Source organism: Natator depressus, chromosome 5, assembly GCF_965152275.1.
Source record: "Natator depressus isolate rNatDep1 chromosome 5, rNatDep2.hap1, whole genome shotgun sequence".
Lineage (NCBI taxonomy): Eukaryota > Metazoa > Chordata > Testudines > Cheloniidae > Natator > Natator depressus.
In genome coordinates this window covers 96,150,979-96,173,562 of record NC_134238.1, presented here as the reverse complement: position 1 = coordinate 96,173,562, position 22,584 = coordinate 96,150,979, and the positions used below count along the sequence as shown (strand labels likewise).

The following is a 22,584-nucleotide window of genomic DNA, read 5'->3' as shown; positions in this document are numbered from 1 at the left end:
TGACCCTGAAGCAGAGCAAATGTGCAGGGTGAAGCATTGCTCCCTCCAGACACGTATATTAGATGTAACTGAATTTGAGTTTTTGAAGAAAGTTTTCAATGAAATTATGAATTTCAATAAAAAAAGTGAAAAAAATTCAAAGACATTTACTTGAAAAGGTTGGCATTTTCCAGACAGCTAGAGAGGGCTTTTTTAAAGAAAAATTTTTGGTGAACAATTACATTCTGCCTACCTAAATCTCTTTTTGCATTTTCAATTGCACACCATATTCTTCACTTTCTGACTTAAATAGTCATAGTGTTGCTGTGTATTGTTTTATGACTTACACCTTCCATCCCACAAATGGCTGTTTTTCATTGATGGTTGCAATTAGCTAGAATGATATTGCAGAATAAGAGGGGGTTCAGAGACAGGAAACAAGAATGACTAGGGGCATGGAAAAACACTGACATGCAAAGAGATAGAAAAGAATGGGATATTTTACGTTAGAAAAGAGGTTAATAAATGGGGACATGATAAAAGTATTTAAAATAATGAATGGTAGAGAGAAGGAAGTTCAGAAACTTCTGTTTGTTTACCCTGTCTCATAATAGAGAAACAAAGGAACAGTCAATGGAATTGAAAGGTGGTAAATTAAAACTGACAGAAGGAAATACTTTTTCACATAAAACACATAATTGGACTTTGGAATTTATTGCCACAGAATGATATTGAGGTCAGATTTAGCATGATTTAAAAAGAGGGACTGGACATCTATGTGATTAACAAGAGTACACAGTTATGATAATAAACATTAAAAAGAGGGAAGAATTTTGGAAGGGATATAAATCCTCATACTTTAGGGTTTAAACCAACCTCAGATTATTAGTGGTTACAATGAGATTCCATTGGGTGCCAGATTATCCTTTAACTGCCTATTGGGGAGTTGCTTACACCCCCCTTTGGAGCATCAGGTGCTGGACACTGTCAGAGACAGGATGCTGGACAAGACTGGCCACAAGTCTGATCCAATATGGTAATTCCAATCTACCTATCACCTGTGTTTGCATGTGTTTCTCTATCTGTAGAGATTAGTTCATTGATTCTGTACTGACTCAGAGGAGTGTAAAGTTTCTTAAGCACTTCTGAGATTCTCTTAGACAGTCTATTATTATCAACATGCCTGTTTTGTTCAATAGCAACATCACCAATAAACAGTAAGGACACCTCACAATAATGTAAAATGATAAGAACAAATGTTCAGGATTTCTATCAAATTTAGCTATACCAAATAGGTAAGCACCTAAGAACCATCATCTGTTAAATAAATAGCATACAGTGGTAAATAGATTTCGCCTTCTTCAATTATAAAGCCAGAAACTGCAAGGGATGGCAGCTACATACTTATTGTTTGTTCAGTTTTAACAAGTAAATGTGATTTCTTTATGCTAGAATTAGTTATTTAAATAGCGATAATTAAACACCTTTAATTAAACAGTTTTGAAATTCTATCATCATAAAAGCTCCAGCTATTCATAGAGTTTACATTGTGCTACAAGCCCCATACAGAATATGCTACTGGTTGTCTATAAATATGAAAATCCAGTAATTAGCACTCATTAAAATAAAAAAAATAGAAAAGCAGCAAATAGAAATGCCATTTATTTCTTATTTCTCATTGATGAAACTCTACGAGACACCAATGCTCTGTAGTTGCAAATGCCAGAGGGTAATTTTTCTTGCCTGCATAGTCCCTTTCTGGTGTCACATTACGTGTGAAAACAGAAGTGTAACCTCAGCTTTCTACCCTTTGTTATTAGGATGTTGTAAATTTATTATATTTTGTTTAAGTTTTGGAAAGGTAGGTACAGAAGAGGTTAAATTTCAGGGAATTCCCAAGATATGTGGGAAAAACCAAACAAAAGAACAAAAATCTACTTCACCTACACTCCAGCAACCAACTCCTTATGAGTCCAACTGGAATTAGATTTAGTTTGTGGAATGTAGAATCCATACCGAGTTTCAAAATTATTAACAGATAGCTTTATGCTCTAGGATCATTCAACACAATACACTTCCATACAGTTATATAGATAAGTTAATACAGTTACAGAAAGCTAATCACAAAAGGTAGAAAGGAGAGGACAGACTGGATTTGCACCTGCAATGTGGACAATCAATTACAGATAATTTAAGGGCTATATAAAGGTCCAGATACTGAGTTAGTGGTGCATTGTTCTAAAAATACCTCATTTTGTTTAAACCCAGATCCCTTTGGCAATCTATTCACCTGAACACACAAGAGGGGTGGATGTAACATGAAAAATTATTGAAAATGGGAAAATCCCTCAGATCTGATACAGAATTAGGCCTGAAAATAGGTGCCATTTAGAATAAAGTAACTAATGTTTTATTATCCCTTTCAGTGCTAGTGGTTAAAAAGAACTTTAAAAACAGATATTAAGAAAAGTTCCTCAATTATCCATTTACAGTAGATTACAGCTGATTTTTCCCCACCTTCATCCCCCATATAAACATCGTATGTGAACTCCCACAATAAGTTTTGTTTATGCACTGGGTGAAATGCCAGCTAAAATGGCAGGGGAAGAGCAAAATCCCAGGACTCATCTCTAACTTTTTCTTGTGTGATTCTTTGCAGGTGAACATGGTCATGTCTCTCTTGGGAATGTTCTGTCCGACTTTATTTGATGTAATCAGTTCTCTGGAAAATTACCACCCTCGAATAGCTCTGAGATGGCAATTGGGGCGCATCTTTGCTCTCTTCTTGGGCAATCTATACACATTCATCATTGCCCTGATGGATGAGATCAATCTCAAGGCAAGCTAACCAGGAAGTCTTCCATCACCATTGAATGTGTTTTTTTAAAAACTTCTAATGGCTGAAGTCAAGGTTTCACAAGATGGGACTGTGACCTACAGGGAGACCAAACAGGTGTTAAGAGGTTGTGACTGCAGCTGGGCAGGAATTTTTCAATTAAAAAAGTTTTTTCATCAGAAAAATGCTGATTTGTTGAACCTGAAACTTATTGGAAAAAGAGTTGGTTTAAAAATTTCCTCAACTAAAAAAAAAAAATTGAAAAAAAAATTCTGAAATTGTCAAAATATTTCATTTTGACATTTTCAGAACACAAATCTCTCATTTGAACTGACTTTATGTTAAGAACATTAAGCTAGTTATAGTCAAAAATTTAAAGAAATGGTCAAAATCAAAACAAACATTTTGATTGATGCAAACCTAATTATTTTTCATTTTTATTTTGCAATTGTTTCCCCAAGATCTTTACTTTTCATCGTGATTCAGGATTTTTTTTTTTCAAAATCTCAAAGAAATTCACAGGATAGGTAACTTTTCCGCACCTCCCCACCACCAGCTCTAGCAGCGACCACTCCACCATGCCCATGTTGTTCCCTTCCAGTTAAAGGGAGGGAACTTCTAGGGTGTTGGGAAGGTCTAGGAATGGGAAAGATTGAGAACCACTGAGTTAAGTTCACACAGCTGATCTGCTGTTTAGTAAAAACACATTTGGGATTTCTTTTTCCAGCTGGAAGAAGAGAAGATAGTGAAGTATAACATGACAATATGGGAAGCCAGCCTCTACAATGGTACGATATCAGAAAATGCCACTGCTCCTCCAGTACAGGTGGATCCTGCAGACATCCCTAGAGGGCCATGTTGGGAAACAATGGTAGGGCAGGTAATGCAATTCATTTAGGATAATAGTGAATCTCTCAGAGGATTTTACATCAGCACCACTCTTTGTTTCTGTTGTCACCTGGCATTTCCCTAAAGTAGGAAAAGACCTGGGGATCGGGGGAAGACAGGGTCCCATGTCACTCCTTAGCTAATGGGCAGAGAAATGCTTATTCCTTTTTTGAATCCTCTGAGGCCCTCACTGTTCCCGTTGCCCTCACACATTGACTATAGCTTGTAATGGTGACTGGAAACATTTCTTTTCTCCTCTGTTTTTCTATCCTCTTGGCCTTCTCTCTTTCTTATACAGCATATTTAGCACTCATGAAAGGTGATGAATTTACCATGTGGAAGATGACTGGCACCATTTTGATTGGAATTCTGATCACCCAAGACCAATTTGTGACAGCAAAATTAGTGTGCCGAAAGATACAAAATGTGTAATTCAACAAGACAAGTCTTACAAAATCGTGAATAGCCATCACTGCGTTTAAGAAGTTATTTCTCCATATTTTATGGAACAGGTGCAATTGCTGCAATTTAAGACTGTGGGCAGTTTCAGGCAGCGCAGTTTAGTGATGGGTGTACCTAGCAGTTCTGTTTGATTCTGTTGAACATACATATTCATCTTCAGTATCCATGTTCTATGTGGCTTCTGTGATCTCCCCGCAGCCTGTTTTCCTCCTTTTGACCAAGTCTTATCCTCTCTCTCTTAACTTCCACCTTTTTCCTCTCTCTGAGACCAAATCCTCCATTGAATCCTAGCTTTTGATGCTCCAGTCACACTGCCAATTTCCCCATCTGGAGATCAGGATCTTCACTGGGAAATCTTACAGTCCTTTCAGAAAGCCCAGTGGAGATGTCACCAGTTGGGGGCAGCTAACCTGGAAGATGCTAACAGTTTAGCAGACTCTCTGCTGGACGCACTGGTGCAGAATTACAAGCTGTGGAACTCAATCTGTTGTGTGCCTCAGAGGAACAAAGGTTTTAATTCAGCAGCGCTTGAGACCAATCAGTGACAGTGACTGACTTTCTGGAAACCACAATAATAGGACCCAAAATTGAGGGAAGAGTAGGTCTGGGGTGAGGCCTGATAAGTGGTGAAGCATCTACTGGGGCCTCCCAGAGGGATGTGGGCAGGGAGCAACTTTTATGTTGAGATTTTCCATCTTCCTCCCTCTCCAACTCCTGTGGGAACTGGGGGGAGGAAAGAGAGGATGTTCCACCCTACATGTTCGAATGCTTAGTGTCAGGGGTAAAAAGGGGACTTAGGATATCATCTATGGGACTGGATTACACTCTGGCAGTCCCAGTTGGTAGTGGTCACTTAGCAGGCTGTTATTCACCATGTTACAGCAGTCCCAGCATGTTACAGCAGTACAGCTTTAACATGCTGGGGGCCAATTTGGCCCCTGGCAATCCCCAGGGATCAGTAAGGGTAGTAAAGGGGCAGAAAGTTCCCCTCTCTTCTAAAATGTGCTGAACACATCTGGGGATGTCTCCCAGTATTATTTATTTATTACTAGCCTAAACTTTCTCTTAAAAGAAAACATTGCATCAACAGGAATTTGTGCGACTGACAATCTCTGACACTATGACAACATACATCACAATTATAATTGGGGATTTCCTGAGAGCTGTCTTTGTCAGGTTTTTCAATTACTGCTGGTGCTGGGACTTGGAGTATGGATTTGTAAGTATCTCTCTCTCTCAATTCCATTGTCAGATTATCACTTGACATGTTGGTAGTAATTTGTATTTTAATCTTGAGCATCCCAAGTTTAGGGAAGACAAGACCCATCATCTTCAAAATCCCTGAACAACATTAAATATTATCTTTTCTCCTCTCTTTTTGTCTCTCTTGCTACTTTGCTTTGTTTATACACATTTCCATTTTAAAGGATCTAATCTATATCCTACTGAAGTCACTGGAAAGGCTTCTGTGAGCTGTAGATCAGGCTTTAAATGGTTTCTTTTATGACTAAGCCAGCCAGTGGGATGGGGGAAAAGCATCAAAGAACTGGTTTTAGATACACTAGAAATTGTTTTAGCTGGAACACTGTTTTAACTAAGATTAATCACGATCATATAACATTCACCTGATTTAATCAGTGACTCAATTTGTTTGGTGACAGGTGTATTCGGAATATCTAGAATGAAAGCCTGTGGCTTCATTTAAGTCTTTTGTAAAATCCCATGGACTTCCATGGAGCAATGATTTCATCCTTAGTCTGTATAATGTTTTCTAAGGCCAGTTCTTTCCTGGTTTCACTATCCAACAATAGAAAGCATTCAGAATTGAACTTGATGTAAACTTAAGTCTATGTCTACACTAAAGACTTCTTCTGGCACAGCTATGTTTGTCGGAGCTGTGAACCCTGTCTGACTAGATATGCCTGCAAAAGCCCCTAGTGTAGATACAGTTATACCAACAAAACGGTGCTTTTACCAACATAGCTTGCTTTATTCAGGGAAGGGGTATACTGGTAAAGCATAGTTTTGCTGATATAAGCTGTGCTAACACTAGGAGTGCTTTTGCGGTTAGAGTATACAGGGATAGCTATACCGGTAAAGGACTCATAGTGTAGAAAAGTTTTAAGTGTAAACAGAGTTCCCTTACACAGTTAATTTCTTGGTATTTCTAATGCACCCATCCTGGTAATATTTAACACCAACACAGTAAATAGAATGCAGTGTGTAAAACTGTAATCTCCTTTTGTTTCTCATCCATCCCTCTCTCCTCGTATTATGCCATGAAAGTATGCATGGATTTATTATTACTTATATTAGGAGCTATCTTCAGGGGACAAAATGACACTGAGCCATTCAGTCGGGTTATTACTCAGGGACAGCTAGTGCAAGGTGATTAGGATGCTTGCCATTCTGGTTTCTGGTGGAAGAGTTCCATAGCTATGAGCCAGCCAGTGAGAAAGTACTCTGTTGTGGCAAGTTTCAGCCTTAGCTCTGTTAACACCAACACCCCCCTGACAAATGGAGCTATTGTGGTTGGTCTCAAGAAAAAGGCAGTTCCTGAGATAACCAGGTACAGTCTCTGTAATGTCAAAGCCAGGCACATAAATGAAACTCAGTGTTGGACAGGGAGTCAGTGTGCCATGTGAAGCTCTGGAATGATGTACTCTCATTGCTCTGTGCTACTTAGTAGATGGGCTGCTGCATGTTGGACCAGCCGGAGCTTCGTCAGTCTTCAGATTTACCACAGCCATTGTGGTAAATGGCTTTACCACAGCCATTGAGCCCAGAGGTGAGGAACGCATGAATCATTGTGGCCAAACTTACATCGGACAGAAAGGGGCACAGCCTCCTCACTGGCCAACGGTAGCAACAGGCGTTTTGGGGTACTATGGCTATTAGGGGATTCAGGAGCACTGAAAAGTCCAGAATGACTCCAAGCCTTCATGCCACTCTAATAATTGGAGAGCAGATGCCGTCCATTCAGAGTGATGTTATAGATTTGGCCTGTTTCCCTCTTCCTACAAACTGCTCCTCTAATTTGCCCAGTGTTAAGAGCAGCCAGCTGCTCTTCACGTAGGTGCTTATCTCGCTGAAGCCCTGGGAAAGGTGGAGGTGCCAGAGTTTGACGTGAAGGAGATATAGAACTGAGTATCATCTGCATATTGCTTGTACCAAAGGCCATGGGAGCACATGTACTATAAATCTTACTGGATGGATGATAATCACAGTCCCTGAACCAGAGTGGCAGAAACTCCTTTATTATTCTCTGCAGGGAATGTTGTTGGCTTTAGAAAAAAGATGAAAAAAAAATGCCAATTTGCTTCCTGGTGGTTTCTAAAGCCTGGCCAAATGCAAACAGTAAGAAATGTCACTTGTTAGATCATCATCATTACCCCAAAATATAATACTGTCCCGGATTCCTGGGAAAGATGTTACAGGTACTGTTTAAGAACAAGTGTCAATGAGGTGATATAGGCTTAGGCCAAACTATGACTTTAAGCATGGGAATAATCTTACTAAAGTCAACGGGCTACTCACACTTAAAAATGGTGTGTGCTTCAGTACATTGCTGAATGGGCCCTCAACTTGAAACAAGTCCTGTTGCTCATTGTGCTCCACCTACTGCCCTGGAGCCATTGCACCCGACTAAGAGATCATGCCTCTTGACCCAGCTACTTTGGGCATGCTCCTCCTCCCTCTTTTCCTGACTCATAAAAGATGTCATTTAGCCCTCAGAATAGTATAGACACTGCTTTACTCACTTGGATTTAAAGTATTAAACAGGCTGGTCTTAGTTTCTAGTTTTTACTTTTGAAGCAGGAGATCTATTCAGCCATTTAGCTTTTCAGTTTCTCCAGTTAGTATTTCATACCACTGCCTAATTTTTGCTTCCCCATTGCTTTTAGCTACCTTCTTGTATGTTAAAAGAATAACAAATACATCAATAAAGCATAGGCTGGATGATCAAGAGCTCTAATTAAGTGTGGACTAAAAGAGCAATACCTTGTCTCATACCTTTTACACTTGAGCAGGCCTGCCATGCACAGCTACACTTTGACAGGATAGTCACACACTCTTGATTGCGTGCCTGGGAATATGCATTGTCAGTGATCCTAGGGCAGTCAGCAAATGGGAGGCTCAGATAAAATGTTAATGAAAGCTGAATGGAATCTTTACTTGGGAGTAAGTGGATTCCTTATTTTTGTTATTGATTATTATTCACTAAGTGCCACTAATACATTTACTGGTTGATGAAGCTAAATGAACTAGCTATGGATAATACAAGGTCACATTTAAGAGATTTGCTCAGTTTACAAGTCAAAAGTGAAGGGTCCAGATTCACCGGTGCAATCTAGATACCTTGTGCTGCCCTAGTAATGTAAAGCAGCCAAAATCCAAGCCAATTAAGACAGGTTTATAGATGCTGTTGGAGCACACAAAGCAGCCAGAATTTACTAGTGAATCTGCCTCAGATTCTCCCACTACCAACCCTGTTGACACGATTTAATTTGGGGGAAGAAAAATCAAGCTGTGTTCATTCTGCCTCTTCCATCATCACTAGTAGTAAACTGAGAGTTTTGTTGATATTGTATGAAGTAAACTAAAATCCACTTTACTTATCCATAAAATAGTGAGAATTTGTATTGGCTGGCAGTATTCTTTTACTTTAGAGCAAAGGCTATATAAACAACATACATATCACAGTACTATATAGACATGTATATTTCATACAAAAAAGCTACGTTAAGAGAACATAAAGGTTGCAAAGTCAAGTACACAGGTTATAGTATTTCCTAAGGTTGCCTGTGCAACCTTTTCCAGAGAAACCTTCCCCTGGTTTCCCCTCTCCCCCAATATATTCTGACTAGCTCTAACACACACACACACACACACACACACTTACTTATACATAGATAAGTGCCCAAAGGTGACCATTCCTGGAATACTATGTCCAGTTCTGGAGTACACAATTCAAGAAGGTTGTTAATAAATTGGAAAGAGTTCAGAGAAGAGCCATGAGAATGATGAAAGGATTGGAAAACACACCCTCTAGCAATAGGCTTAAGGAGTGCAATCTATTTAGTTTATCAAAGAGAAAATTAATGATGACTTGATCACAGTCTAATTGCTTACATGGTGGGAAAAGCTGATTATAGAGGACTCTTCAGTCTAACAGTCAAACAGATAAGAAGATCAATTGAAGCTAGACAAATTCAGGCCAGAAATAAGGTACACATTTTTAACAGTGAGGATAATTAGCAAGTGTTAATTGGAACAATTTACCCAGGGTTGTGGTGGATTCTCCATTGCTGGACAGGGTAGAATATATTTTCTAAAGAGATATCCTCTAATTTAAATAGGAATTAATTCAGGGAAATCCTATGGCCTGTGTTATGCAAGAGGTCAGACTAGATGATCTCAGTTGTTCCTTCTGGACTTAGAATCTATGAATCATTGTTTTAAAAGTTCAAAGCATATCCAAATAAGAATGGAACTCTTTGTACTTTCCAGTACTACCTTCACCTCTTCAAAGAGCTCAATAAGATTTATAAGGAAATATTGCAGGCTGTACTGAAGGCAACACATTGGTCTTGAGTCATATTCATTTGTTTCATGAATCATTGTTAATATGCAACAGAAGAGTCTTGAGAAGACATTGCCAATATGTTGTTGCTGTTGTAGATGACAGTTTTAATCTACTCCTCTGTGTCAGTTTAAAACATTATCTGCAAGCCTAATGGAAGCATTTGTGCCTTTTCTTTCAGCCTTCCTATTCAGAGTTTGATATAAGTGGAAATGTGCTGGGACTGATCTTTAACCAAGGCATGATCTGGTAGGTGTGGCAGAGAACATGTATGGTATTAACAGACTGTTGTATACTAGGTCAGCTTAGCCAGCAGGGCGTATGGATTTTTTCACGTTGCCTGTGAAATCAAGCATGAAACACAGAAATTCACATATTTGCCACTTCTGAAATGCTGGGCTTGATTCACCACTGTATTATTCCAGTTTTATGCCACTGTAGCTCAATAGGTATCAAACTGGATACCTTGAAATCGGTGGAGTTAAATTAGCAAAGAATTAGGGTAACAGTGGTGAGTCAGTCCCAGGCTAAGGTTATGGGACCAGATTCAGCAATATACTCTGCTATCTTTTGCACTGCTCTGATGACACACAGCAGCTGTAAAGTTAGGTTTATAGCTGCTGTGCATTGTCGGAGCAGAGATAAATAAATACCTAAATAAATCTGCCAGTGTGAACTAATGGATCACTTAGTGGTAGTGCTCAGCTGTGCTATATGACAGACCTGAGTTTGAGACCCATTTCTGGTCTTCATGAACTGAGCTAGTAAGTGCTGGGACCACTGTGCGGCAGCATGCTAAGTCCTTTTGTGGAGTGATTTACATCACTCAGGAATGATCCCTCGCTCCATTATTGGGACCTATACTGACATATACTGCTGGGCATGCCTCTCAACCCTCACTTGTAAAGACAGGGACCGACTATGCTCTACAGTGCTTTTACTCTGATATAACTTAATTGGACTTCAGTCTCTATACGGTGCAAGTGAGAGCAGCATTAGGCTCATAGGGCCCAAGTCTCTAGTGCATTAGGGGGAGTTAGTCTTCCTCTGGGTACCCAGACAGCAGCTGGGGATGTCCCCCTTTCCTGGCCACCAAGAGAACTGGAGCAGCCCCTGGTACTCACAGCGGAACTCGTGTATCCAGCCTCCTGTGCATCTAATCTAGGCCTGGAGCAGCAGCCTCATGCTGCAGCCAGTCTGCTCATCACATACATCACAGAGAAACAGAAATATGGGCCTGTTGGTTAATCTGGCCCTAGGTACATTGAAAATCCACAGGGCCAGTGTCTACCTGGCACTCAAGGTTAAACAAACAAATTAGCTTGTAAAACAGCATATTGTTGTGTGATCATAAAGACAGCAGCAACTGACACCCCAGTTGCTCATACTTAACATTTCTGCTGCACTCACTCCACTGTTCATCAAGAGGATACAGCTGTAGTATAAAATGCACTCCCAAGTTTATGCACCATGAATGGCACTCTCATTCCACCACCATAATTAGCACTTTTTGGGGGGCAGGGAAGATGGGAGGGGATTGAAAGTCAGCCTTTGGTTAGGAGAAGTTGGGAGGTTGGTTTCGGGATCAGACTGGGTTTCTTTTTGATTACTTTCAGAACATTTCATGTTTAATACCTGATTCACATACAGATACTATACACTTCTATACTCTGTCACAATATACACTTTCTAATATAGCATGGTCCCCAATGTGGGATCCACATGGACCTAGCAGTCCACCTGCCTGCTACATACTGAAGGAGCGGCGTCCACCGACTCCCTTGACGCCTTTGAGGAGCGGTGGGCGCTGTCCGGGGTCCTCTGCTCAGTGTCCCCGTCCGGTTCCCTTTTTTTGACCCTTTGACCGCACTCCCGTTCCTGTTCTTCATTAGTTGTCCCACGTAATCATTTGGTTTCCAGGTCCTGTGGATCCCCCCCTTAGGCTGGGGGGGGATCCTTTAGCAGTGGGCGAGCTTTGCCCGCCCACTTCCTGGATCCCAATAGGACATACTGAAGGAGCGAGACCATAACATGTTAGCTAATGTTGCCTATATCAAGCAGTGAACTTGAGCAGTCATGTTTTTTAGTGATTTATCATTTATAATAAACATTCGATCATCTCAAGTGAAATTAAGAGAGACAGTAAAAATTACAGCAATAAAATAATGAATAACTATTTTAGTAAAAAATTTAATAAAATATATAATTAGTTATTATATATTTTTAGAATTATTTCGAGCTGCACACACATGTACTCACTTGAACTCTAGTGACAGGAGAGCTTTTGGTGTGGCTGTGTCTAGCCTGTATCTGGAGAGGATTTGAAAGGCCTGCATGTGTGTAAATTTGCATGTGTATGCAGGGAGATTCATTTCTCTCTTTATAGAAAGGCTTCCTGTTCTGTAAAGTGAATGGAATGTAAACCTTCTCATGTGAATTTGCATATCAGTGAGCCATCTGCAAAATTTACTCTGCATTGCTTCAAATGTTGTACCTAAAAATGATGATAATGGGCACAAATTAGCTTGATCCTCAACTGACTGGAGTCAGTGAAAGTTTTGTAACTGATTTCAGTGAGAGTATGATCAGGGGCACAAGGTGTAGTATGTGCCCTCAGCCAAGGACTAGCAGAGTCTGTATGGTCTCTTTCCATTAAGAACAGATGAAAAGAAGAAGGGGGTAAAATTACAATATAATAGTAATACCTAGCTCTTATATAGCATTTTTCATCCACAGATCTCCAAGTGCACTCCATAAAGGGAAAGACCATTATCCCAATTTTAAACATGGGGAAACTGAGGCATAGAGAAGAGGTGTGACTTGCCCAAGGTCACCTGGTGGACCAATGGCAGAGCTGGAAATAGAATCAAATCTTCTGGGTCCCATCCACTTAGCCACACTGGTAAATAGGATTAGGTCCTCAAATCAGAGGGGCAGGAAGAGTGAGCTCAGGCCAAAGAACACGAGTGCCCAGTGTTTTAAAGTCATAAACATGTAACCATAAACAACTAACAACATTTATCAGAATCAATAGGTACTTAATTAGAATCAGGCACTAAATAACTGTGTGTCACATTTGGGTGCAACTGCAAAGAGAGAGAGGTTTTAAATGAGTACAAGTATAAGATATTAAAGTCAGAAATAGTTACCAGAATAATAAAGATAAAATGCTTCCTAGTAGCCAAAACTTTACAAGCGTTATTTGGTTCAAGGTAAAATCCTTAATACATGTTCCCAGCTACTGGGCTGACCAAATTCTCAGGTCAGAATCTCTCCCCTAAAGTCAAAGGGATGGTTCCTTTGTGTTAGGTAAAAAAAGAGAGAGAACCTGCGGTGTTTTTGCCCCCCCACGTTTATAGTCCAATCACCCTTTGAAATGCATTTTCCTGAGGGTTACCCCTAGATGAAGTTCATTCCAGCTGTGAGGAAAGAGACATGGAGTGAAAGAGGTTCCTTGTTATTGTTTGCTAAAATACAGATCAATCTGTTGCTGTCTCCTTTGTTGCCAAAGAATGGCCACTTGACCAGTGATTGCTAATCAACTTTGATGATACCAGGCTAGATGCGTCAGTTTGTCCTTTGTCTTTGTGAAACTGGTAAACACTTTGTAATAATAATTTCAGTTTATGTTCATACCTCTTACTACACATTCCATAGGTACATTACACAAGAATATTAATGATCGGAATGTTATTAGTTTTTAAATGATACCCCACAAGGCATATTTTCCACAAAGATTATTACAATAATCTGTGAATACAGGAGTGCTCTCAGTCACACCATCGTAACAGAATAAGTGAAATAAATGTCAGCTCAGGAGACAGCAAAAATATTAATAAGACAATAGCAAATTAAATTAAGACCATGCTGGATTATGATAAAACAAGATACTCATCAAGCCTGCAAGAGATTATGGGGTATAATGTTTGGGATTATCTGTTCTACAAATGAGTGACAATCTATCTGAGTGGATTTGAAAACGAAAGAACCATTTAAAGAAGAAGAAAGTGAAAGGGGGAAATCAATAACAGTTTTCTGACTGGGTGCTTAAAATTCATTTGGAGAAAGAAAAGCGGGGGGTGGGCGGTGAGGGAAGTCTTGAGACTTGAAAGAGTTGATTTAGAGTATTTTAGAGTATTTTAGAGTATGATTTTAGAGTATTTTAGCCATATGCCGTGAAGTCAATGGAAGAAACAGAGCCAAGACCAATAAAAAGAGTTAAACAAGGTTTCATAAGCTACAAAACGGAGTGCATTGTAGCGGAGGATAGGAAAGCCCAGGGTGGGTGAAGAGTTATGGTGTATCTAAGGCTGCAGAGTTTTACAGAGCACTTTCTTCTTTGTTTCTAGGATGGGTTCTTTTTACGCTCCATGCTTGCCAGCTATCAATGTGTTCCGTCTCCACACCTCGATGTATCTGCAATGCTGGGCTGTGATGTGCTGCAATGTCCCTCACGAGAGGGTCTTCAAAGCCTCTAGATCCAATAACTTCTACATGGCCATGCTGCTCTTTATTCTCTTCCTCTCTACTCTGCCTGCTGTGTACACTATTGTCTCTATCCCACCATCCTTTGACTGCGGCCCATTCAGGTCCTTCACATTTTATATCCATCTCTTTCTTAACAAATAGGTTGTCTCATGGTATGACTACTGTGCAGTGAATGACATAACTAACACGAACTTCCTTACTAAGTGGTGGCACTTTATAAACTATGCTAATTTTACTTGTGCATAGGAGCATAATCTCTGAAGATGAATTAAATGTGAGAGAAATGATTAACTATTTAAAAAGTATTCACTAACTGGTGAGACAGAAATTCTTTTTTTAAATAAAGTTTCTTACTAGTGTGATCAAGTCTGAAATTATATGTAAGGAATAGAGAACCATTCTGTTAGAGATACATTCTCTACCTGCTTGAGATGATCTGTTAGAGTGTAGAATAGACTCATTGCTTGGGAGACAGAACATTTAGAATAGTACTGCAGAAAGGGATCTAGCAATAGCAGAGGGGAAGACTAGATGACTGAATAGGGCTTTTCCATCTCAAATTTCTGAGACTCTCTGCAGTACTTCAGGGAGTTAGATTCAGTAGCACTGTTATAATATATTTCTGGTGCTGTGAGTCATCCTCTGACATTCTCAGGAATGATGGAAAGAAAGGGTTGACAGCAATTATGTGTGTAAATCCATGCATATTGAAATAAGAATAAACAGTATCCCAGATAACGTGGCCTACATTTTCAAAAGGGACTAGTGATTGTGAGCACCTCAGTTTTCAGGTAGCCAGCTTGAAACACCTGAAAGGGAATTTTCAGAAGGTGCTGAACACGAACTCTTCACCAGTCTTTAAGGTGTCTCAGATTAGGCATCCAGAATCACTAGTTGGTTTTGAAAAAGATGGCCTACATTCCCCTGCAGGCAGGTAGCAGCAGAGGGGGATATAGCTAAGGAGACATCTGCCCATCCAAGAACCAGCTGATCCCACACCCTATTCTTCACCCTGTGCATTGCAAAAGTGAAATACCAGGGGAGAAATCTTCAGCATCTCTGTTTGCCATTTAGTGTGACATATTACACTAGTAAGCAAGCAATAGTTAGACACGACATTTAGATTTTAAAATGTTTGAGTCTTTGATATCTGCTTGCAAAAATGTGTTAATGGAGTAAAAGGAGAAGAGCAGTAAAATGAAGATCTGGTTTCCAGTGAAGGGCTTGAAAAATTCATTAGTAAAGTGATCCCAGTGCATCTTCTAAAGGCACAGAAGTCTTGACGTCTTAGCTCTAAAAGTTCCTTTGGGTATAGGCAAATCATTCAGGAGATGTTTTCCAGTGGTGTGTCACACTCACCATCACTATCTGGGAGAAATGCAAATCTGCTGAGACACGAAACTGGCTGGATTTCACGGAACTGATATAAAGCAGGTGATACTGATTGACAATTTTCATTTAGTAAATCAGATCATAGAAGACATAAAGGGTGACATCTGGGGACTGGTCTCTGTAACTGCAATCCTGGACCATGTGTAATTCAGGATTAGATAAACTAGAACAGCTGCAGTTAAGATTTCCTCTGCCCCGCTCCCAAAGGAATGAAGTTGCATGAACAAGTTACCACTGTTAACTTTTTCTGTGCTGCTTTAATATGTTAACATGCATAAAAAGTAATGTTTTTCTTAAAATCGGTTCAGTAAAGAGCATTTAAATAATGTGAATGACAATAACTTATTGTTGGGCCCATCCCTGGTCTGATAACATCATGTTGTATGTTGATACACAATGCTACACTGGCATTGGCAGGGTTTATGATACAGGGTTAATTTTTGTTTTTAACAGTGGGAAAACCAGAATGTTTGAGGTCATTTCAGAAACCTTGGAGAATGACTTCCCTTCCTGGTTTGGAAAAGTATTTAGTTATGCTTCTAACCCTGGACTGATCCTGCCCTTCATATTGCTTATGGTGTAAGTACAATATCTTAACTCAGATCAAAGCTTTCCTATGTGAATCTCTACCCAATTCCTTTCATGTCAAGCCTCCACCACCATAGTCCACTGGAAACATAGTCAAGTACAACACTGATTGCCTTGTGTTGAGGGCCTTGAAGTATTCATGACCCTTCTGCTTGATCATAATTAATGTGTAGTTGCACAAAGGGCAGGCTTCCCAATCTCTCTCTCTTGTTCAATGGCTTAATTTTTGTTTTGTTTTGTTACCAAAACAACAAAAATAATTAAGAAGCAAAAAAAAAAAAAAAAAAAAAAACCTATATGGGGTCCAAAAAGCAGCAAATTTAATCAGTCTTTTGGGCAGAACTGCACATCATAAAACCTAGCATGTTTAGTAGGGAACTCTCAGAAGTGCTATTCCCCTGACAAAGAGCTTTCTTTAAGCCTGTTTCTGGGCATCTTGGGTTTTAGTATAATAATAAAGAGGCCTGAAAAGCAGCAGAACTACCATCATTTTGCTAAACTAGGTGTGAGGTAAGAGTTGGGGGCATGTAGCAGAGAAGCCACATAGAGGGCTTCCAATCTAGATTCTTTGGCTAAACCCCCCATGTAAGAGGTGTGCAGCAAGCCATGATTGCTACCTCCTTGTACGAGAAGTTCCCTGTCCAAAGTCAACTTTCTGAGGCTTTGGACTACGAATGGACATTTGTCCATAAATCAGTCCTGAATAAGAATAATAATCCTGATATCTTTAATCCCAAAGGACTTTACAAAGGATCACTTTATAGGATCACTTAGTACACACAAAAGTGCAGCTACCTCTTGGGTGAAATTCAGTCATGATTTAACAGAGCACAGTTATACTGCCAAATATTTTAGAACAGGAAGTGAAAAACAGTAAGTGTAATAGAAACTGCAGAAGGAACTTACACAGGCAGAATGCAATTTTGAGATGAAATTTGGCAAAGACTTGGTGACAATCATACTACATACAGAAAGACTCTCAATGAAGAATATGGGTAGCTCCCGTTGATTTCAAGGAGAGCAACTCATATTTTGCATTAGGCAACTGTGGCCCAAAACAAAGGCAAAGACAATACAAGGCAAACCAGAGACAACAAAATAGGGAGAAGATTAATCACTTATTTCAACCAGGAGCATGACATACTGTTAATATCATTATAAAAACATCACATAGCTGGATCTCCAGTTAGAGTTTCATTAGGTGAGAGTAGGGGGTGAAAATGTGCTAATTTCTTACAGTTATTTAACAAAGAAAATTATGCCATGGAGTTGTGATTTTGTAATCTGGAAGATTATGATTTAGAACAAAAAATCAACTAGTTTTCCATGTTTTTGCTTTTTGTCTTTGCTGTCACTACAGCACTTGAATTTGCCTATTGTTGTGCAAGTTTAAAGGATTTTATAAACAACTTTTGGTCATTTGAAAAACATATTATACATCTTTTACAAGTCAATTTTGCAGAACGCCCATGTTATGGAAGAACAGCTGGATGGAACTGCCTCCTTAACTACCGTAACTGAAAGGAGGGTTCTTAGATAGGGAAAGTGAATTTTTCAGTTGGTTTGTTCTGGGATCTCAAGTAGAGATATACTTTCTTTCTCCTGTGAAGAAGCACATAACTGAACTGTCAAAACGTTAGTGTTAATAAGACAGGGTAGTGGAATAAAAGCCACTCTTCATATTAACATACTATAGAGGATAGGGACAACCTATTTATTGTTATGTGGCTTTATTAAGAATTGTGTTAGATTTTATAATTGTTACCTAACAAAATATATTCTTTTTCCTTTAAAATTTAGATTGAGTATCTATTATCTCAATGCTACATCCAAATCCTACAAGGAAGCTAACTTGGATCTCAAAAAGAAGCTACAAAGTGTAAGGATGCCATAAAGAGGGTAGAACTGTTACTTTCTATTGTTGTGAAACAGTAGAGAAATAGTTAAGTAATTAAGGTATGTTTCCCTCTCTCCCCTTTGACCAGCAAGCTGAGGAAAACAAAAAGAGAAACAAACAGAAAGCACAACAATCACGGGAGATGGAAGAAAACTCCCTTGAGGCTAAACCCAAGCAGCAAGGAAGCAAACAAGACTCTGCAGCAGATCAAGGTGCGACTGCTCTGAAGATGTCTGTACATTTGCTACCATCCCTCTACACTGTCTCAGCTTCTTTACTTACTGTACAGTGACACCCTGAGAGGGACAGTCATGAAAATTAAACAGTGCAAATTAACCACAGTACAGAAGCTTGCAGTCACCAGGTTAATCTTTATGGCATTGGTCTTTCTCCTTCCCTTATAAGAAATATTAGTCTCATTCAGTAACAATCCAGAACCCTACAGTAGTAACAAACTGCAAGCTGTATTACTTTGGACTGTTAGGCCCCAATCCAGCAAAGCACTTAAGCAGGTTCTTAACGTTAGTGGGACTATTTGCACACTTAAAAACTAAGCATGTGCATAAGTGTTTTGCTAGACTGAAGTTTTACTGCAGAATACTATAGTAATTTTTATATTGGAATATCAAGGGCCAGGTTGTGGCTTTTAAGTCCAGGCTCCTGCAAGGGGGGGGTGGGGGGGGGGGGAGCAGCAAGGCCATGATGTAGTAGGAATCCTCAGGAAGAATTCTGGCTCAGTCAGCCTAGGCATGGTCCCGGGCTGCGTATGTGGCAGCCCTACCTGCCTTAAAGAGGGTGTGGTGTGCTCTCCCCTCTGCACTCAGGCACTACTGTCCTCATTGTCCATGCCGCAAAACAAGCACACCGTTTGGCATGATTGGCAGCAGGAGAAGTCAGGGCTGGAATGTTAGGGAGGTTGTAGGTCAGGAATGAGGCACATCAGCAGAGCTATGTGGGGAATTCCAAGCGCACCCTGCTGAAATTGGCCAGTTTTATAATGAAATTGCTGAGTTTTGCCATCTCTCTCACACTGCCCTCACTCCTCCAGTAGCCCTAGAAACTGCCTCCACTTACTTGGTGCTGCCTTCTATAGGGGTGGGGGTGGGGGGTGGGGGGCTTCTACGTTCCTTACCTAAGGTCTTGGAGGATGGGAAGGGCTGACTGGAACACTTCAGGGGAGAGCTGCTGGGCCACTCCCCATAACCTCCCTCTAAGAGATGGGGTTGGCAGAGCCTGCTGGTGCTCCTACAGTCTGTGGCTGACATGCCACAGCACTGCTCTAACAGGTAATCTCTGTTCTATGGCTCAGTTTGGTTTTCTAAATACATTTTAGGTACCCAGAAAGGACGAGGTGACAAAGAGTCTAAGAAAAAGACCAGCCATCAACAGGAAGCAAGCCCCTCCCAGCAGCACGGCCCTGGCCCAAATGCTCATTATTCCTTGCATGGCAGAGGAGGAAGCCTTGCTCCGCCCCCACACATAGCTGTGACTCGACCACCAGTGCCAAGAGGATATGGCATGCCCGGCTACTCCCCCAGAAATCCACGCTTTGAAGGTTTTCCTGGAGGACACCCAAGAATGCCAAGGGGCACTCCTAACTATAGACAATAGTAAAAGTGAGCTACAGGATTAAATGGTACAATCCTGGCAAAAACAATGGCCCTGATCCAGCCAACAAACGAGGTGTCCCATTGATTTCAATGCGACTCCTCCTGTGCATGAAGTTGCTCAGTGTGCCTAAGTATTTTCAGGATTGGGGGCTTCAGTACCAATATCTTACAGAAACCACTGCATTAGTCTTATTGTTAATTTGAATGTCTTGGAAGGATGTATGTTGTCATGAGCGTCAAAGTGTTTCTAAGTGTATAAATATTTATGATGAGAATGAAAATGTTAGTTTATTCTTGCATAAGTTTCTCAGTGTGTTTCTGTAGCATCTCATTGTTACTTCATTTATTTTTAAAACCACAGGCAAATTGTCAATATAATTGTTTGGAAATTATACCTGAGTCAGTTTTACTTAAGCAGTGCACACAGCTTGTGCTGGCCATTTACAGAGAAGTGAGATTCACCTGATTAGTTTAGACTGGAAATATATGGCTACTTTCAATAGCCAAAGCATGACCTTTAAATACCCAGAGATACTGTGCAGCCTAGTGTTTGAAGTATGTGCTTCCCAGTTCAGAGGCATTATGCAGCTGAGCTTTTAATTTTATTAAAATCCCTATTTTTCCTGTAGGTACAGTAATAATTCTTACCGTATGCAATATCATACAGCCATCTCCCCAAGCACCTTTCCTGTTTTAATCTCTTTCGGACCCTTTAAAAACTCACAGTTCAAAGGTGGTTCAAAACAACTCCACAAGGACTCCCGATTATTTAGTTCTCTGACACATACTGGCCCTCTAGGCCCCAAGCAGTTCAGTATTTCTCTCCTGATTAACCTGAAATAACACAAACTCACAGAGTCTTCATCCCAGCTGGCCTTTACAGGATCTCCTTTACTTGGACGGAGTCCCTCACAGGCCTTCTACCCTGAAGGCCTTTCTCCCACTTACTCCTGCTTCTACAGCTGTTTTTTCCACTGCTAAATCAGGGACCTACAAACATCTGCTGGCTCCCTGGAGTTACAATTTCCCCAGCCCCCACTCTCTTAGAGCAACTCCTTGCTCTTTTTTTTAATCCTGGGAATCACCTTATTCAGCCCAGATTCAGCTGACCCTGTAAGCAGGGATGGCTTAACCCTAAACATTTCAGCCCATGGGGCAAGCTGCCCAGTTACATCATTTTTTAAAAAAGCATTTCATATGCAAAAAGAAACCACATAGCCCTGCCCTTCAGTATCCGCCTCCAAAATGCTTTCCAAGGTTGGGGTGCTTTACATGGGGGTCTTAGGGACAAGTAATGGGCACTTGCTATTACTGCTTAATTATTATTATTTATTTGTCTGGGGCTCCCAGATACTACCACAAGACATGGACCAGGACCCCATTTTGATAGGTGCTATCCAAACACAGAACAAACAGGTAGTCACTGCCCAAGTATTTACATACACCTGTTTGGCAGTAGTTACACAGCTTTACCGCATTGGCCAGAATTTGACCCACGATATCTATAAAAAAAAAATGTAAAAAAGGTTAGTCAATGCAGCTCTGTTTTGTAGTGTAGAAGGAATGTTAACCAGGTTTCATAAGGCAAAGCCTGGGGCAAATCTGTGACATCATGAAACAATTTAGGCTACCCTTAATTATGGTGTAACTAAATCAGGAAGTCAGACTAGATGTTCATAATGGTACCTCCTGGCCTCAGAATCTGTGAGCCATGCCCCCTTGACCCAGGGCTGAATTTGTTCTGGAATATTGAAACCAAGGGCTAGATCCTCAGCTGGTGTAATTCAGCATAACTCCATTGACTTCAACAGCCATTGGATGGCCCTCATACCATAGGCGAATAGTGACCTTAGAGGTGAAAGTCTGTATCATAATTATCAACCCCTTTAGCCAGCCAAACCCTTTGTCTTCCTACTTTGGGTTTCCCTCATTCTCTCACCTGCCTACAAACTGGCTCCTTTCCCCCCTCATGAAGACTGAGGTGTTGGAATGGACACTGTATCTGTGCATTTGTATTGCTGTACTCATGCAGTTCTGGATTAGCATTCTGTGAATAATTTAAGGAAAAATGTAATGAAGTTCAATTATGGCTGACACTCAGATTTCCAAATTCATCTGAGTAAATCTCCTTTGATGGGTTTTTCTATGGGAGTGATTATTATTGTGGAAGAAAGGGTGGTCCAGGAGCTAACGTGGGACTCAGAAGACCCAGTTGCAATTCCCTCTTTCCCCACAGACATTCTGGATGACCTTGGACAAGTCCTTTATTTTCTGTTCTTCAGTTTTCCCATAAACTAGGCACAACAGTCACAGTCCAGGGCTAGCTGCACCGCTGACCCCTCTCAAGTCTCCCAGAGAGCACCCGTCCAACTGACAGGCTTCTTGCCTTTACTGTCCTAGTGTGGAACCCTGCAATTCTCCTTCTTTCTGACCAGGTCCCTGGGCAACAGCACCATGTGCTAAGCATGATTATTAAGCAGGCCTGGCTGGATCCGGCTATGGGTGCTGGTGAAGGGGAGGGACACCAAAGGCCTTTGCCTCCCCCCATGCTTTAAATTTTTTTTTTTAGTGGGGGGCATGCTCAGCACTTTTTAGAACTTGAACTCAGCAGGGACACAACAAAGGGGGAGGGGCAGGGGGCCCAGTCCTCCTCTCCCACCCCCTTGGATCCTGACTGGCTTAACGGTGCTTAACGGTAGCTTAAGGTGGAGCCTTTCCCTGATGGAAGTGAGTGGTGTGGTGAGCTGGTGCACAGGGTTGAAACACCACTGAGATTTGGCTATGGTGGTCACTCACATGTTTGTGAAATTCCAGACATTCTGGCACTTCTGGGAACAGCACTTACTGTGTATGTGAGGTC

At 40.6% G+C, this 22,584-nt stretch overlaps 1 protein-coding gene across 1 annotated transcript in view; it reads left to right on the top strand.

The window, feature by feature from the left end:
- TMC1 (transmembrane channel like 1) overlaps positions 1-19,725 on the top strand; it is a 79,297-nt gene extending 59,572 nt beyond the window's left edge. The window contains exons 12-20 of the mRNA XM_074953791.1: positions 2,639-2,818; positions 3,543-3,695; positions 5,256-5,384; positions 9,931-9,998; positions 14,099-14,338; positions 16,083-16,208; positions 18,018-18,096; positions 18,203-18,326; positions 19,448-19,725. Coding sequence (XP_074809892.1) covers positions 2,639-2,818; positions 3,543-3,695; positions 5,256-5,384; positions 9,931-9,998; positions 14,099-14,338; positions 16,083-16,208; positions 18,018-18,096; positions 18,203-18,326; positions 19,448-19,725 — 1,377 coding nt within the window. The remainder of the gene's footprint in view (positions 1-2,638; positions 2,819-3,542; positions 3,696-5,255; positions 5,385-9,930; positions 9,999-14,098; positions 14,339-16,082; positions 16,209-18,017; positions 18,097-18,202; positions 18,327-19,447) is intronic.
- Positions 19,726-22,584: the final 2,859 nt, after the last annotated feature.